The sequence below is a fragment of the Leptodactylus fuscus genome, chromosome 6, assembly GCF_031893055.1.
Source record: "Leptodactylus fuscus isolate aLepFus1 chromosome 6, aLepFus1.hap2, whole genome shotgun sequence".
Classification (NCBI taxonomy): Eukaryota; Metazoa; Chordata; class Amphibia; order Anura; family Leptodactylidae; genus Leptodactylus; species Leptodactylus fuscus.
Window position 1 is genome coordinate 159,330,334 of NC_134270.1, and position 19,498 is coordinate 159,349,831.

Genomic DNA, 19,498 nt, shown 5'->3' on the forward strand with positions numbered 1-19,498 from the left:
TCTGGAATGCTCTACCCCGGACAATCTGATTAACTCCCAATTTCTACAGTTTCAAGTGCAAACTAAAGACACATCTTATCAGACAGGCCTATCACAATGTCTAATGTAAACCCTTCCGTACTATAATTAGAATCCCTAAATTTAACCCTCCTCTGTCCCCGCTCCCACATTACCCCACATGATATGATGCCGTTGCAGACTAACTTTATAGGTCCAGGCACCATCCGCATGATATAGGACACGACTGGTGACGGCTCATAAAGGTTTATGTTTGTCTAATAATAGTCACCTCTATTACAACATTGTCTGACCTCTGCATAAGCAATGCCGTCCCTGCTGCCTCTTGTGTCACCCCCTCCACATAGATTGTAAGCTCTTGCAAGCAGGGCCCTCAGTCCCAGTTTGTGAAGTGACTATTTCTTTGTGATGTATATTTTTTGTCTGTACATAACCCTACAAATTGTACAGCGCTGCGGAATATGTTGGCGCTATATAAAATAAAATGTACTATTATCTGCATCTGTTTCCAATATAAATCTGCTCCCCCTCCAGTATAAATCTGCTTCTCCTCCAGGATACATTGTCCCCAGTATAAATCTGCTCCCCCTCCAGTATAAATCTGCTTCTCCCTCCAGTATAAATCTGCTTCTCCCTCCAGTATAAATCTCCCCCCTAGTATAAATCTGCCCCCCCCCCCCCTCCAGGATACATTGCCCCCAGTATAGATGTGTTTCTTCTTCTAGTATAGATCTACTCCCCAGTATATATTTGCACATTTCTCCAATACAGATCTGAATCTTGTGTAAATCCCGTACAGATCTAGTTCTCCCTCCAGTATACCTCTGTTTTCCTGCGTCATTTTCATGATTTATTTGACAATTGGTGACAACTCCAGACACGAGCGCCTGTTCCCCAATCTCCTCAGTCCGGGAGGAATCTTTCTAGTCATCATTCTTCAGCACATTTACTTTCCCTTTTATGGAGAGAAATCTGTGTCCTGCCCCTGGATTCCCCTCAGATAGAGGCGGTGACATTGATCCTCCGATAGACACTGAAACATTGCGTGACCCTTACAAGACGTCTTCTGAGATATGAGAGAATGACAACGCCTGAAACATCATGGCTAGTCTTGTATAACACAAGTGACCCGTCCACCGGGCTCTATAAAGCGCTGGTCACATAGATACCTCATACTAGTGACCACACAAATCCCAAACCCAACCTAATCCCATCATTATATGAAGAAAGCGCGGTTTAAGGGTTACATGTTTGGCTGACATGAGAGACACGCTCATATCATCTCAGTGACACCAAGACCAGAATGCCAACATTTCTGACCAGGCCTGCCTTCCCTTTATTGTTTACCAGGCACAGTGCCATACATATAACTGTGGCTGTACTTAGTACTACAGCTTAGTGCCGTTCAATAGAACAGACCTGGGTTGCAATACCAGGCACAGCCACTATCTTTTACATGGCGCTGTGTCTGGTAAACAATGATGAGTAATGACGATCAGATATTTACAGCTCAGTTATCAATATTACAGAACAGGATCCTGGACAGACTAGATCAGTGGTGACCCCAGTCATAGATAGCCCTCAGAGCACCTGGATATACATGGCGGGCACGTCAGAAGGGCTCCATGTGACCCAGCTAAGGTCTATACCTGGGGTAGGCAACCTTTGGCACGCCAGTTGTTGTAAAACTACAATTCCCAGCATGCATACTTGCTCTACTGTTCATGGAACTCCCATGGAAGTCAATGAGCGTGGGAGAAAACTCAGGGCAAGTTGCAAACACCAAGGATTGTTGAACTGCTTCTCTCAGAGAGACCTCGGCACTAACCCTGAGTCGCACCGACCAGGAGACACTGGGGTGTACTTGCTATTCTTATGTACAACTGCACAAGGCACCAGTATGGACGTTCAATGTGCAGCCTATGGCGGAGGCTGATGAAGAAATACTGACGTATCACAATTGTATCTGTCACAGCTCCACTACCCACATTGCAAAGCAGAAAAATATATAAATGATGAGAATGCGTTAAATCCCCCAACACCGCAGTGAGCGCCGACTATATGCCCTGTCACTATGAATGCAGCAGCTGTTCATATGTTTGGCATCCAGGGCGTCTCCATGTCACACCTGACGTCAGGGACTTGTCCTCTTGCTCCTTAAACATTGAACAATGGAAATAAGTAACTCATGATAAGGTGCGCAAGCTGCAAACGCGACCTCCACAAATGTTTCCGTGCAACGTCCCACTGGAAACTTCACCCAAGTGCGGAGTGAGACCCAACCCCATATACAAAAGAAGTGCCCTGTAGACACCGTACAAGAGCTCAGAGATCCTGGTAATATAATAATCTGCAGAATAAAGAACATGTATCAGGAGGTAGAGAGGGAAGAGCAATAGTCTGCAGCCCTGTAAAGAGGTCAGTGATCTAATAATCTGCAGAATGTATCAACGTGTATCTGTCAGGAGGTAGAGCAATGATCTGCAGATCTATAGGGAGCTAGTATTATAATAATCTGCAGAATATATCACTATGCATCTGTTAGCGTGTAAATGAGACAGAGCAATGTTCTGCAGGTGTATAGAGAAGTTAGTCATGTAATAATCTGCATAATATATTACCATACATCTGTCAAGAAATATGTTCTACATGATCATTTAGGTTTACATGACAAGCAGTGGCGGTCAGTTATTTACAAATATCTTAGCGCCCTCTAGTGGGTACTTCTTAGGACTTCATGGAAGTGTTGTGTATTTTTTTGGATACAGAACGGAAGCACTGTATCTAAGCCAATCATGTGTGATACTGCCTGCTGAGCTGCTGTATCTAATCCGACATGAGTGACACCACCTGCTCAGCCACAGTACAGAGGCCCGGGCCTGTCTACTACAGACGGGAGTAGAGGGCAGATAGGTTACAATTTGCCCCATGTTGAATATCATAGTCATGGAGGTTTACCTGGTAGATACTCATATACAGAGTTTGTGTTTCTGGGACTATGATATTGATGGCTGCGGCCTTTGCACTGCTTGCCAAGTACATTGTATAGAGGCTGTGCTTGGTACTGCAGCTCAGCCCCACTTATTTGAATAGGACTGAGACGGCCGCAGCACGACCGAGCGACAGATGAATGTGTGGTAATTTCTACAACCCTCTTATATGTAGGGGTCCCTAATGTCTGACATTAGCAATGTCTATCCTTAGGATAGGTCATCTATATTATAGTCCCAGAAAACCCCTTCAAGGAACCCCCCAGCCTTCCTGCACCTATGGTGATGAGGGAGCTTAAAGGGATCCTATCATTTTTTTTCTAACACATAGAAATAGCCTTAAGAAAGACTATTCTTCTCCTACCTTTAGATGTCTTCTCCGTGCCTCTGTTCGGTATAAATCCCGGTTTTCTTCGGTATGCAAATGAGTTCTCTCACAGCACTGGGGGCGGTCCCCAGCACTCAAACTGCACTGGGGGCGTCCTCAATGTTGCAAGAGAACTCTCCAGCGCCGCCTCCATCTTTTTCTGGAATGGCCTCTCCCTGCGTCTTCTTCTGCCCTGAGTTTCAATTTTCTAGGCCTTGGGCAGAGCCGACTGCGCATGGCCTAGAAAGATTGAAACCCAGAATGGAAGCATCTGCGGAAGCAGCTAGTGTACAGGCAGCATATGCAGCCTCTCCTTTTTATGTGATAGAAGAGGTGCAGCAGCGCCGTCCACAGTATAGCAGTGGCTCCAGGAAATTGCAGCGTCGTTCCTAATACTTGAATGGGAGAGTTGCTGGACGCGCTCCCTGTCCACTAGAAGCTTCTGGCACACGGAGGATGCTGCAATCGATTTAGGGCCGTAAAATCCATTTAATTTCAGCAATCCTTGGGGTTGTGTAAGAAAGACGATCCCTTGAGGACTTTACAACAAGTATCTATCATGGCTCTTTGTAGTAGTAAGTCTGACTAGTGATGTGAGATATACAAGAAGTGGGTGTCCAGGGTCTTCTCACTCCAGTGTTAGGAGCCTGACAAGTACCAGCTATACCAGGCGGGGTCTGTAACTCTCAGCTCTGGGGAGCCGAGAGATGATCTCCATTGTGAAGTCCTTACTGAAAAGCTGCCAGGGTGACAGATGTGCAGCATTGGTTCTGGAGAGGGACTGTGGGAAATCTCTCACCAGCCCTGCTTACAGGAACTAGAGGATGTCACTGGATTGTAAAGTATTCTGGGAGGGAATTCCTTGAATAGGGTCGTGTTGACCCATTACCAGAAAGCTCTGGCCTTGAAGGATTGCCCAAGTAATCTTATATGTGTAACTAAATGCTCACCAGCCCTGGTGCATACAGTAAGCTCAATTGGGACACCTCTGTACAACTTTTTTTTTTTTTTTCTAAATGTAGATTGTGAGCCCCACATAGAGCTCACAATGTACATTTTTCCCTATCAGTATGTCTTTTTTGGAATATGGGAATGGAAATCCATGCAAACACGGGGAGAACATACAAACTCCTTGCAGATGGTTTTATGCCCTTGGCGGGATTTGAACACCAGGACTCCAGCGCTGCAAGGCTGCAGTGCTAACCACTGAGCCACCGTGTGGCCCCACCTCTGTACAACTTCTGAAGACCACCAGTCGCTCCCATCCCTCCATTTTAGCAGCATTTATATTCCTTATATATTTGGCAAAGCATGAAGACTTGTTCCCAACATGTCTGTGCACAAGCTTCCCGTAGTTCTCATCCCATCAGTGACCCCATTGATAAGTTGTTACACAGAGAATGGAGCAGGATGCAGATAGCGCTGTTCTCTGTGCAGTGGCAGAACTGCAGCTTCCCATTCAGTTAAATGGACGCTGATCTGCAGTACCTGATCTGGCCACTAAATAGAGAATAGAGCTGTCTGTTCCGGGTGTCGGACCCTCACTAATCTAATACTGGTGATCCATTGTTAGGATAGGTCAGCAATAGAGATGAGTGAACAGTTTGGAACAGCCGTTCCGAACAGCATGCATACAGCACGCTCCCATAGAAATGAATGGAAGCGGCCGGCACGCGGGGGGTTAAGCGGCCGGCCGCTGGCAAAGTCTGCGTGCCAGGTGCTTCCATTCATTTCTATGGGAGTGTGCTGTTCGGATCGGCTGATCCGAACAGTGTTCGCTCATCTCTAGTCAGCAATATTTTTGGTCAGAAAAAACCCTTTTAAGGGATTCTATCATTGGAAACCCTTTTTTTCTCGATAACACGTAGGGATAGCCTACCTTCAGATGTCTTCTCTGCGCCGCCGTTCAGCAGAAATCCCGGTTTTCTTCGGTATGCTAATGAGTTCTCGACAACGATGCCTCCATCTTCTTCTGGAGCGGCCTCTCCCTGTGTCGTCTTCTGTCCTGGGTTTCAATCTTCAAGGCCTCAGGCAGAGCCGACTGCGCATGCCCAGGCAACAAGAAAATGGCTGCTTACACAGTAAGGTGGTGTAAGCGGCCATTTTCTTGTGGCCCGGACATGCGCAGTCAGCTCTGCCTGAGGCCTTGAAGATTGAAACCCAGGACGGAAGAAGACGCGCAGAGAGGCCGTTCCAGAACAAGATGGAGAGTTCTCTCGCAGCATTGGGGACTGCTGTTTGAGCGCTGGGGCCCGCCCCCAGTGCTGCAAAAGAACTCATTTGCATATCAAACAAAACCTGGATTTCTGCTGAACGGTGGCGCGAAGAAGACATCTAAAGGTAGGATAAGACTAGTCTTTCTTAAGGCTATTCCTATGTGTGATCGAGAAAAAAAGGGTATCCAATAAAAGGATCCCTTTAAGTCTGTGGTTTCCATTATCCTGGTGATGGGCTTAGGATAGCATTTTCTAATTATAATTAATCTATTTTTGATATAAGGCAATAAACATGGGGGCACTTTTAGTCTTAACCTACCCCGGGCTTGACACCATTGATATCATTATTGTTAGAGGATTATTATTTAATAAAAGTTGAGCTGAGAACATCATTGATATTGTTATGTCGGTATTCTTTGGGGTAAGGGGTAACACAATTCTGTCACTACTGGATGGGAGTGATTTGGGCTGAATGGTGTGTGGTATTGTGGTCTAGTGACAGGTTATTGGGGGGGGGCTTTATTGTATTTTTTATTAGATTTTAATTACACATTGGGTGTGAATGATGTATGCCATACATTATATGGGACTGATCAGCTCCTCAGGGTTGGGTATTGATTTGTGTTGCTTTGTTGTTATTGATTATGTGACATTGATGGATTTGTGTAATATCCTGTACAATATACTGGGATGCTGAAAAAATTTTCTGAATGAGGTGGTTTAATTGTTATAGTGTTCACTGTGTGGTAAAAATGACCTGTATTCTGCGGGTTATTACAATCACGGCAATACCAGATTTATATAACTCTAGCTATACCTGTGACTTCGTCCGTGGCCCCCTCACCCCTTGCATGCCCAACCTGCAGTGCCGCCCCGGCACCCCCGCCTTTGCCTTGTGGGCGCAGCGGGTCCGTCCAACACCAGTGCACCCATGGACCCCCACCTTGCGCCCCACTGGCCCACTTCACCTCCTCTCGCCCCTGGCCCCCCCACTTTTTTTCCTACCCGCTGTGTTTTTATTATACTTTTGAAAAGGTTTTTTCTTTTGTTTTACTTTTATGTTCAGACCCTAAGGGCTCATTCACATAGTATGTATGTGTGATACTGTCTGAGCTGTGTATCTAATCCTATCATGTGTGATACTGTCTGAGCTGTGTATCTAATCCTATCATGTGTGATACTGTCTGAGCTGTGTATCTAATCCTATCCTGTGTGATACTGTCTGAGCTGTGTATCTAATCCTATCATGTGTGATCCTGTCTGAGCTGTGTATCTAATCCTATCATGTGTGATACTGTCTGAGCGGTGTATCTAATCCTATCATGTGTGATACTGTCTGAGCTGTGTATCTAATCCTATCATGTGTGATACTGTCTGAGCGGTGTATCTAATCCTATCATGTGTGATACTGTCTGAGCTGTGTATCTAATCCTATCATGTGTGATACTGCTTGATGTGTATCTAATCCTATCATGTGTGATACTGTCTGAGCTGTGTATCTAATCCTATCATGTGTGATACTGTCTGAGCGGTGTATCTAATCCTATCATGTGTGATACTGTCTGAGCTGTGTATCTAATCCTATCATGTGTGATACTGTCTGAGCGGTGTATCTAATCCTATCATGTGTGATACTGTCTGAGCTGTGTATCTAATCCTATCATGTGTGATACTGCTTGATGTGTATCTAATCCTATCATGTGTGATACTGTCTGAGCTGTGTATCTAATCCTATCATGTGTGATACTGTCTGAGCGGTGTATCTAATCCTATCATGTGTGATACTGTCTGAGCTGTGTATCTAATCCTATCATGTGTGATACTGTCTGAGCGGTGTATCTAATCCTATCATGTGTGATACTGTCTGAGCTGTGTATCTAATCCTATCATGTGTGATACTGTCTGAGCGGTGTATCTAATCCTATCATGTGTGATACTGTCTGAGCTGTGTATCTAATCCTATCATGTGTGATACTGTCTGAGCGGTGTATCTAATCCTATCATGTGTGATACTGTCTGAGCTGTGTATCTAATCCTATCATGTGTGATACTGTCTGAGCGGTGTATCTAATCCTATCATGTGTGATACTGTCTGAGCTGTGTATCTAATCCTATCATGTGTGATACTGCTTGATGTGTATCTAATCCTATCATGTGTGATACTGTCTGAGCTGTGTATCTAATCCTATCATGTGTGATACTGTCTGAGCGGTGTATCTAATCCTATCATATGTGATACTGTCTGAGCTGTGTATCTAATCCTATCATGTGTGATACTGTCTGAGCGGTGTATCTAATCCTATCATGTGTGATACTGTCTGAGCTGTGTATCTAATCCTATCATGTGTGATACTGCTTGATGTGTATCTAATCCTATCATGTGTGATACTGTCTGAGCTGTGTATCTAATCCTATCATGTGTGATACTGTCTGAGCGGTGTATCTAATCCTATCATGTGTGATACTGTCTGAGCGGTGTATCTAATCCTATCATGTGTGATACTGTCTGAGCTGTGTATCTAATCCTATCATGTGTGATACTGTCTGAGCGGTGTATCTAATCCTATCATGTGTGATACTGTCTGAGCTGTGTATCTAATCCTATCATGTGTGATACTGTCTGAGCGGTGTATCTAATCCTATCATGTGTGATACTGTCTGAGCTGTGTATCTAATCCTATCATGTGTGATACTGCTTGATGTGTATCTAATCCTATCATGTGTGATACTGTCTGAGCTGTGTATCTAATCCTATCATGTGTGATACTGTCTGAGCGGTGTATCTAATCTTATCCTGTGTGATACTGTCTGCTGAGCGGTGTATCTAATCTGATCATATGGTACTGTCTGTTGAGCTGCTGTATCTAAGCCTATCATGTGTAATATTGTCTTCTTGGAGCAAGTGTACCCCGGTTTCTGAGAGCACTACACAGCACTACTTCCCCATCAGGCGATGTTTTTCCAGTACACAATGGGGGAGGGGGTTTCTGGCTTCTTGTGTGTTTTCTAGGCATTCTGTGCAGTATTTGTAGAGATTTTGAGGTTTTAGTGTAAGATGTTGGCGTGTCCTTGCCCTGTGACCTTGCCTTATCTCCAGGGTGATGGGGTGAGACGTCATATACTGGTGATATATAATGTAATACAGAGGGTGTGACGGCGCCATCCGAGGATCAATACACAAGTATCAGCCAATCGGTGCCCGGACTACGGGGAGGATGTCATTCTCCGTCACTGTGCTTTCCTGCCACATCACTGTTCCCATGGAAATGTCTACGTGCCTACATGCCAGGCATCATATAGGAGGCTTGTAGCCGTCTCCAGGCTGCGCTGGTCGCCCGCTTAACCCCGTGTGTACCACCCGACTGGAGAGAAGACATCACAACATATATGGCGTATACATGAATGAGCACAGAGACCTCCACCCAATAAATCACTGCCTGTACGGCGCAACCACAGGTGCATGAGTGCCCCCCTCCCCTCCAGACTACTACACAATACATGGACCCCCTGAGGACATGGGCAGGAGGTGTGACTGAGTGTTCAGGGTGAAGCCCCCCACCCTGGAATAGATGGACAGCTCCGAACAACAACACACATTACAATTCCTGCGCCATTTTCTTAAAGGTCAGCTATGATAGACAGTGAAAATCCGGACTGGAGGGACACACAGAGTCACAGAGTCGCCACCTCCCCCTCCACTATCCTCCCTTATCTCCTGACTTGTGCTTTGTGACTCATCGCCTGCGGCGCAGTTTGGCTTTATCATCTTATATCCAGCACTACTGCAGTAATGGTAATGCAGGGGACGGAGGAGGCGCAGGGTCCGGGGTCCGGGGTGTATAAGCACAGAGAACAGAGGAGAAAGACCACCCGAGCAACAACCACGCTCTGACCGTCTTATACCCGGATACATATCACCTACCCACTTTCTGAACTTCTTACACCATCATTCACCTACCTGCACTGTGACCCCATCATACACCTCACCTACCTGCACCGTGACCCTCTCATACACCTCACCTACCTGCACCATAACCCTCTCATACACCTCACCTACCTGCACCGTGACCCTCTCATACACCTCACCTACCTGCACCGTGACCCTCTCATACACCTCACCTACCTGCACCGTGACCCTCTCATACACCTCACCTACCTGCACCGTGACCCTCTCATACACCTCACCTACCTGCACCGTAACCCTCTCATACACCTCACCTACCTGCAACGTGACCCTCTCATACACCTCACCTACCTGCACCGTGACCCTCTCATACACCTCACCTACCTGCACCGTGACCCTCTCATACACCTCACCTACCTGTACCGTGACCCTCTCATACACCTCACCTACCTGCACCGTGACCCTCTCATACACCTCACCTACCTGCACCGTGACTCTCTCATACACCTCACCTACCTGCACCGTGACCCTCTCATACACCTCACCTACCTGCACCGTGACCCTCTCATACACCTCACCTACCTGCACCGTGACCCTCTCATACACCTCACCTACCTGCACCGTGACCCTCTCATACACCTCACCTACCTGCACCGTGACCCTCTCATACACCTCACCTACCTGCACCGTGACCCTCTCATACACCTCACCTACCTGCACCGTGACCCTCTCATACACCTCACCTACCTGCACCGTGACCCTCTCATGCACCTCACCTACCTGCACCGTGACCCTCTCATGCACCTCACCTACCTGTACCGTGACCCTCTCATGCACCTCACCTACCTGCACCGTGACCCTCTCATACACCTCACCTACCTGCACCGTGACCCTCTCATGCACCTCACCTACCTGCACCGTGACCCTCTCATGCACCTCACCTACCTGCACCGTGACCCTCTCATGCACCTCACCTACCTGCACCGTGACCCTCTCATACACCTCACCTACCTGCACCGTGACCCTCTCATACACCTCACCTACCTGCACCGTGACCCTCTCATACACCTCACCTACCTGCACCGTGACCCTCTCATACACCTCACCTACCTGCACCGTGACCCTCTCATACACCTCACCTACCTGCACCGTGACCCTCTCATACACCTCAGCTACCTGCACCGTGACCCTCTCATACACCTCACCTACCTGCACCGTGACCCTCTCATACACCTCACCTACCTGCACCGTGACCCTCTCATACACCTCACCTACCTGCACCGTGACCCTCTCATACACCTCACCTACCTGCACCGTGACCCTCTCATACACCTCACCTACCTGCACCGTGACCCTCTCATACACCTCACCTACCTGCACCGTGACCCTCTCATACACCTCACCTACCTGCACCGTGACCCTCTCATACACCTCACCTACCTGCACCGTGACCCTCTCATACACCTCACCTACCTGCACCGTGACCCTCTCATACACCTCACCTACCTGCACCGTGACCCTCTCATACACCTCACCTACCTGCACCGTGACCCTCTCATACACCTCACCTACCTGCACCGTGACCCTCTCATACACCTCACCTACCTGCACCGTGACCCTCTCATACACCTCACCTACCTGCACCGTGACCCTCTGGTACACCTCACCTACCTGCACCGTGACCCTCTCATACACCTCACCTACCTGCACCGTGACCCTCTCATACACCTCACCTACCTGCACCGTGATCCTCTGGTACACCTCACCTACCTGCACCGTGACCCTCTCATACACCTCACCTACCTGCACTGTGACCCTCTGGTACACCTCACCTACCTGCACTGTGACCCTCTCACACCCCTGTGCACATACATCTCACCTACCTGCACCATGAACCTCTTATACATCTCATTTACCTTCACTGCGACCCTCTCATACCCACATACACTTCACCTACCTGCACTGTAACCTAGGGCTGGGTCATTATCACCTAAGTCAAAATCTGATTAATTAATTGACCTTTTTGCCTTAATTCCAATTAATGAATGATTATTTTAGGACACTCCATCTATTTATATTCCACTGGATTTTGGTTTCAATTAATCACTGTGACCCTCTCATACCCTCATACACATCGCCTACCTGCACTGTGACCTAGGGCTGAGTGATTATGACCTAAGTAAAAATCTATGTAATTAATTGCTGAGATAAATAGAAGAGACAAGGACAATGAGCGCCCCATAGTGTAAATCAATCAAGGGAAAAAAACAGATAATGGTAAGAAAGGCTCATCTGGTGTCAGAACCAATTTTGGTAGAGGGTTACCCCTAAGGAACATGCAACTGATTCCGTAACACCAAGTGTGTATATGATAGTATAGATGAGGACCAATCTTGATTCAGAAATCTGCACTTGAGAAAGGGTGAACGCACGCCCGAAACGCATTGTGTGATTCTGTGTGATTTTCTTCAATAAAATATCCATTTTTTGTATTGTGGAAGCATGATTCTTCATTCTCTCATCTTCTGAATCAAGATTGGTCCTCATCTATACTATTTAATTAATTGATCATTTTACTTGATTACAATTATTGAAAAGTTATTTTAGGACACTCCCCTTCTTACTTGCCACGTCCCTTACTTATATGCTACTGAATTTTGGTTTTGGTTATTCACTGTGACTCTCTCATACTCTCATATACCACATGTACCTGCACTGTGACCCTCTCATACACTCATATACCACATGTACCTGCACTGTGACCCTCTCATACCCTCATATACCACATCTACCTGCACTGTGACTCTCTCATACCCTTATATACCACATGTACCTGCACTGTGACCCTCTCATACCCTCATATACCACATCTACCTGCACTGTGACTCTCTCATACCCTTATATACCACATGTACCTGCACTGTGACCCTCTCATACCCTCATATACCACATGTACCTGCACTGTGACCCTCTCATACACTCATATACCACATGTACCTGCACTGTGACCCTCTCATACCCTCATATACCACATGTACCTGCACTGTGACCCTCTCATACCCTCATATACCACATCTACCTGCACTGTGACTCTCTCATACCCTCATATACGACATCTACCTGCACTGTGACTCTCATACCCTCATATACCACATGTACGTGCACTGTGACCCTCTCGTACCCTCATATACCACATGTACGTGCACTGTGACTCTCTCATACCCTCATGTATTACATCTACCTGCACTGTGACTCTCTCATACCCTCATATACCACATCTACCTGCACTGTGACCCTCTTATACCCTCATATACCACATCTATCTGCACTGTGACTCTCTCATACCCTCATATACCACATCTACCTGCACTGTGACTCTCATACCCTCATATACCACATGTACGTGCACTGTGACCCTCTCGTACCCTCATATACCACATGTACGTGCACTGTGACTCTCTCATACCCTCATATATTACATCTACCTGCACTGTGACTCTCTCATACCCTCATATACCACATGTACCTGCACTGTGGCTCTCTCATACCCTCATATACCTCATCTACCTGCACTGTGACTCTCTCATACCCTCATATATCACATGTACCTGCACTGTGAACCTCTCATACCCTCATATACCACATGTACGTGCACTGTGACCCTTTCATACCCTCATATACCACATCTCCCTGCACTGTGACCCTCTCATACGCTCGTATACCACATGTACCTGCACTGTGACCCTCTCGTACCCTCATATACCACATGTACGTGCACTGTGACTCTCTCATACCCTCATATACCACATCTACCTGAACTGTGACCCTCTCATATGCTCGTATACCACATGTACTTGCACTGTGACCCTCTCGTACCCTCATATACCACATCTACCTGTGCTGTGACCCTCTCATACACTCATATACCACATGTACGTACACTGTAATCCTCTCATACACTCATATACCACATCTACTTGCACGGTCACCCTCTCATAACCTCATATACCACATGTTAGTGCACTGTGACCCTCTCATACCACATCTACCCGCATTGCCACTATCCCATACACCTCACCTACCTGCACTGTGACTCTCTCATACCCTCATATACCACATGTACGTACACTGTGACCCTCTCATACCCTCATATACCATATGTACGTACACTGTAACCCTCTCATACCCTCATATACCACATCTACCTGCACGGTCACCCTCTCATACCCTCATATACCACATGTACATGCACTGTGACCCTCTCATACCACATCTACCCGCATTGCCACTATCCCATACACCTCACCTACCTGCACTGTGACCCTCTCATACCCTCATATAGCTTACTTGTAACAGTTTTCCTCTCACATTCTCATACATCCCACCCACCTGCACTCTGAACCTCTTATACCCTTATTCACACCTACTCACATTCTGACCATTGCATCACCACTGACTGTCATGTACTCCCCACTAACCTGCAACTCCTCTACTGCCCCGCTCACAGCCACATCCATCTCACTCACCCGCCCTCTTCTCCAGTGAAACCTCTCACACCATCATAACCTCCTCCCTATGTGTGCCTGACCCTCTACTACCTCACTCCTTTCATCAGTGACTGGACCTATGACACATCTCTAACTAACACATCTCTTACTCTACTCATCACTGACCCTTTCACACATTCACACAGTACACATCAATGCCCTCATCCCTATGACAGACCCTCTTACCTTCTCATACACACCTATCTTCCCTCTTTGCTGATGTTCGGCATACAGTATTACACATGGTAGGATTAGATACAGCGTCTCAGCAGAATGGTGGTAGTATGACAGGATAAACAGCCTCACGCATGCAGCAGGTGTAGGTTAGATACAGCAGCTGGGTATCCATAGATGGGTAGTATAGTACCGAGTGGCTGTATACAGTAGTATCAGGTATTCAGTAACTGCTCTCTATACAGATGCCTATAGTTACTCCCTGATGTGCCCAATTATAGCTCCATATACGACCTAGTATAGATAAATTACCACACATAAAGAGCTTAGGTCGGGTGTGTCAGGAACTTACCTACAGAATATAGACAAGGGGGTGTAGAGATGTAGTGTAATATCTGACTAGGGACATTGGATGTAAGAGGAGTGTAATATACTGTAATAATATGGATACTTTACATTATTATCTCATACATATTACTATATAAGTGAGCAGCATTAAAGATGTGTTTAGGTGCTGAAATCCAAGGTCACGTGTGACACTATAGATGCAGTATGTGACACGATGAGCTATATAAGAAATGTGACGTGACATTATAGATAGTCTGTGACGCTATAGGTACAGTATGGCACTCTGTAGGTACAATGTGACATTATATATACAATGCAGGACTCTATAGATACTGTATAACATTTTAGATACAGTATGTGATTCTATAGATACAGTATAATATTTTAGATACCATGTGACTCTATAGATATGGTGTGACTTAGATACAGTACGTGCCTCTATAAGTACAGTATGTGACATTATACATACAGTATCACACGAGACACTGGGCACGTTTCTCCTCTTACCTTCTTCTCCCCAGGTCCATGGACCAGGCTAGTGCTCTCATTGGCAGCAGGTTTGGGGGTGGGCTCCTTCTCCTCGGTTTCAGTCATCTTGAGAGGGCAATAAGGAACACAGGAGATACCTGGATGCTCCTTTCCTGCCTCTGATTCTCTTTCCTCACTCTAATGTCTTCCGAGCTCTCTAGGCTTCAGCCTCCTCTGGTCCTTCCCTGTATTTCCTCCTACTCTCTGTCTCCTTCTTGATGGTTCCAATGACATTCATCCTCCTCCTCCCGTTACTTACTCCACCCCTTCCCACAGATCACGGTATATCAGCCCCTTCCTTGTGATATTCCTGTATATCTGCCTCCTAATATCTCTGTAGCCTCTCTCATCCCATAGATCCCCATAATATTCCTGTATATCTGTCCCTCCCTCTAATAAGCCCCTATGTACATGAGTGTGTGTGCATTGTCGTTGTGTTAGCCGTGCCTATAACCGCTAGCACACTGACCCGTTATTTTCTTATGGCCCCTACACATGACCTTGTATTATTACGAGTTTCTCCCAAAGTATCCCTCTGTAGAATACGTTCCCCATATTATCCCTATATGTGCCCCTCTCTATAGTATTATTGTTTATACCCCTATTATATCCCTGCAAGATATATTATGCTTATATTTATTCTATCTCCCTATAACATCCCCGTGTATATTCCTCCTCCCTATAATGTTACTGCATAGCGTATATAACCCTGTATATCCCCATATTATTCCTGAACACACCCCTTTCACTACAATAAGGGCATAACTTGAGGGGGTGCAGAGAGTGTAGTTACACCGGGGCCCATAAGCCATAAGGGGCCCATGAGGTGTCTCTTCCCAATATCCAGCAACCAGTACTATAAACATTACATTATGGTTGGGGGCTGTAACAGATTATATAGTGGGGGCTTCGTGCATCTGTATCCCAGCCCATCTGTCCCTCTCTATAATAACCATGTACATCATATTCTCCCTGTAATATCCCATCTTTATCTCACTGCATTTATCTCCCTCTCTATAGTATTGCTCTATATACCCCTTCCCTATAGAATCGCTAAACATATCCCTCCTCACTATAGTATTGCTGTATATATTCCTCCTTCCTTTACTTCCATCCCATTTATATATATCTCCATCCTATAATTTTGCAGTATATATCCCTCTTCCCAAACACAAGCCTACATATTTACCACTCCCTACAATATCTCCTCATATACCTGATCCCTATCATCCTACTTTATATCTCTCTGGTAACATTGTATATGTATTCCTCCATAGAACACCGCCCTACAATATCTCTGGATATATCTCTCCCCCCTGTATCTATATATATATATATTCCTCCTCTCTATAATATCTCTGTATACATTTGTTCTCCAGCTATCACTATGTACATATACATCCTCCCTCCTTATAGTATCTCTGTATATCAATCCTTCCTTAGAGGCAGAGTATACTAATGTCAGCCAGTTAGTCACAAGCAGATACATAACACTGCCTGCACTGCTATGGGGCGCTGTGTCCTATCACGTAGCACTGGGATCGCTTCAGTTACGGTCCCCGCCTTTGCCCGTCTTCTGTTATGTTTTCCTGGTCTCCCCTCCGTTATGTGTCCCGGTCTCCCCTCCGTTATGTGTCCCGGTCTCCCCTCCGTTATGTGGCCCCGGTGTCCCCTCCGTTATGTGGCCCCGGTGTCCCCTCCGTTGTGTGTCCCGGTCTCCCCTCCGTTGTGTGTCCCGGTCTCCCCTCCGTTGTGTGCCCCGGTCTCCCCTCCGTTGTGTGGCCCCGGTCTCCCCTCCGTTATGTGTCCCGGTCTCCCCTCCGTTGTGTGTCCCGGTCTCCCCTCCGTTGTGTGCCCCGGTCTCCCCTCCGTTGTGTGGCCCCGGTCTCCCCTCCGTTATGTGTCCCGGTCTCCCCTCCGTTGTGTGGCCCCGGTGTCCGGATACGGTGACTGACGCTCCCTCAGGACACGCTGTGCAGTCAGGCCGCCCCTGATTGGTTGTTGCTAGGTAACATGATAATGGTGTGGAGCTGAGGCTGCTGTGCCCGGGATGTGTGCGCTCATTGAGCAGAACAAAAGCTGCTGGAGGCGGGATGCTGAGGGCGCCGGGACCGGTGAGAGACGCTCCGCACCGTCACTGCCGCCCCCTCACCGACTTAGCCCGTTAAGCTGGACGTCACAGAAGGAGCCGTTAGCAGCCGCCTCCCCGTTACCTGAGCTCAGCTCCAGTCAGGGCCGCGCACTGCCCAGGCCCAGCACCTCCAGAGCAACACATTCCGCCGCACACAGGAGCCCAGATGCAGCAGAGCTGAGTGTGCACAGCGCCGACACCAGGTAATACCGTATGCTCGTATACTGAAGGGAAGGTGGGCAGAGATATAACCATGTGCAGGTATATAGTGTTATACAGGTGTATTATATAGAGTTATACAGGTGTATTATACAGAGAGTTATACAGGTGTATTATATACAGAGAGTTATACAGGTGTATTATATACAGAGTTATACAGGTGTGTTATACAGAGAGTTATACAGGTGTATTATATAGAGAGTTATATACAGAGTTATACAGGTGTATTATACAGAGAGTTATACAGGTGTATTATACAGAGAGTTATACAGGTGTATTATACAGAGAGTTATACAGGTGTATTATACAGAGAGTTATACAGGTGTATTAGACAGAGAGTTATACAGGTGTATTATACAGAGAGTTATACAGGTGTATTATATACAGAGTTATACAGGTGTATTATACAGAGAGTTATACAGGTGTATTATACAGAGAGTTATACAGGTGTATTATACAGAGAGTTATACAGGTGTATTAGACAGAGAGTTATACAGGTGTATTATACAGAGTTATACAGGTGTATTATATACAGAGTTATACAGGTGTGTTATACAGAGAGTTATACAGATGTATTATACAGAGAGTTATACAGGTGTATTATATACAGAGAGTTATACAGGTGTATTATATACAGAGTTATACAGGTGTATTATATACAGAGTTATACAGGTGTATTATACAGAGAGATATACAGGCGTATTATACAGAGAGTAATTCAGGTGTATTATACAGAGTTATACAGGTGTGTTATACAGAGTTATACAGGTGTATTATATACAGAGTTATACAGGTGTATTATACAGAGTTATACAGGTGTATTAGACAGAGAGTTATATACAGAGTTATACAAGTGAGTTATACAGGTATACAGAGAGTTATACAGGTGTATTATACAGAGAGTTATACAGGTATATTATACAGAGTTATACAGGTGTATTATACAGAGAGTTATACAGGTGTATTATACAGAGAGTTATACAGATGTATTATACAGAGAGTTATACAGGTGTATTATACAGAGAGTTATACAGGTGTATTATATACAGAGAGTTATACAGGTGTATTATATACAGAGTTATACAGGTGTATTATACAGAGAGATATACAGGTGTATTATACAGAGAGTTATACAGGTGTATTATACAGAGTTATACAGGTGTGTTATACAGAGTTATACAGGTGTATTATACAGAGTTATACAGGTGTATTATATACAGAGTTAAACAGGTGTATTATATACAGAGTTATACAGGTGTATTATAGAGAGAGTTATACAGGTTTATTATACAGAGAGTTATATACAGAGTTATACAGGTGAGTTATACAGGTATACAGAGAGTTATATACAGAGTTATAAAAGTGAGTTATACAGGTATACAGAGAGTTATACAGGTGTATTATACAGAGAGTTATACAGGTATATTATACAGAGTTATACAGGTGTATTATACAGAGAGTTATACAGGTGTATTATACAGAGAGTTATACAGGTGTATTATATACAGAGTTGTACAGGTGTATTATATACAGAGTTATACAGGTGTATTATACAGAGAGTTATACAGGTGTATTATACAGAGAGTTATACAGGTGTATTATACAGAGAGTTATACAGGTGTATTATATACAGAGTTATACAGGTGTATTATATACAGAGTTAAACAGGTGTATTATATACAGAGTTATACAGGTGTATTATAGAGAGAGTTATACAGGTTTATTATACAGAGAGTTATATACAGAGTTATACAGGTGAGTTATACAGGTATACAGAGAGTTATACAGGTGTATTATACAGAGAGATATACAGGTGTATTATATACAGAGAGTTATACAGGTGTATTATATAGAAAGTTATACAGGTGTATTATATACAGAGTTATACAGGTGTATTATATACAGAGTTATACAGGTGTATTATACAGAGAGTTATACAGGTGTATTATATAGAGAGTTATACAGGTGTATTATATACAGAGTTATACAGGTGTATTATATAGAGAGTTATACAGGTGTGTTATACAGAGAGTTATACAGGTGTATTATATACAGA

The 19,498-nt window shown here is 45.2% G+C and overlaps 2 protein-coding genes across 2 annotated transcripts in view; one reads left to right on the plus strand and one right to left on the minus strand.

The window, feature by feature from the left end:
* Positions 1 to 15,344, minus strand: part of SLC2A1 (solute carrier family 2 member 1) — a 64,073-nt gene extending 48,729 nt beyond the window's left edge. The window contains exon 1 of the mRNA XM_075277843.1: positions 15,072 to 15,344. Within this exon, the coding sequence (XP_075133944.1) occupies positions 15,072 to 15,158 (87 nt within the window). The 5' untranslated portion in view covers positions 15,159 to 15,344. The remainder of the gene's footprint in view (positions 1 to 15,071) is intronic.
* Positions 15,345 to 17,100: 1,756 nt separating this feature from the next.
* Positions 17,101 to 19,498, plus strand: part of PHC2 (polyhomeotic homolog 2) — a 50,682-nt gene continuing 48,284 nt past the window's right edge. Inside the window, exon 1 of the mRNA XM_075277839.1 lies at positions 17,101 to 17,206. The gene's annotated coding sequence lies outside the window, so the exon portion shown is untranslated. The remainder of the gene's footprint in view (positions 17,207 to 19,498) is intronic.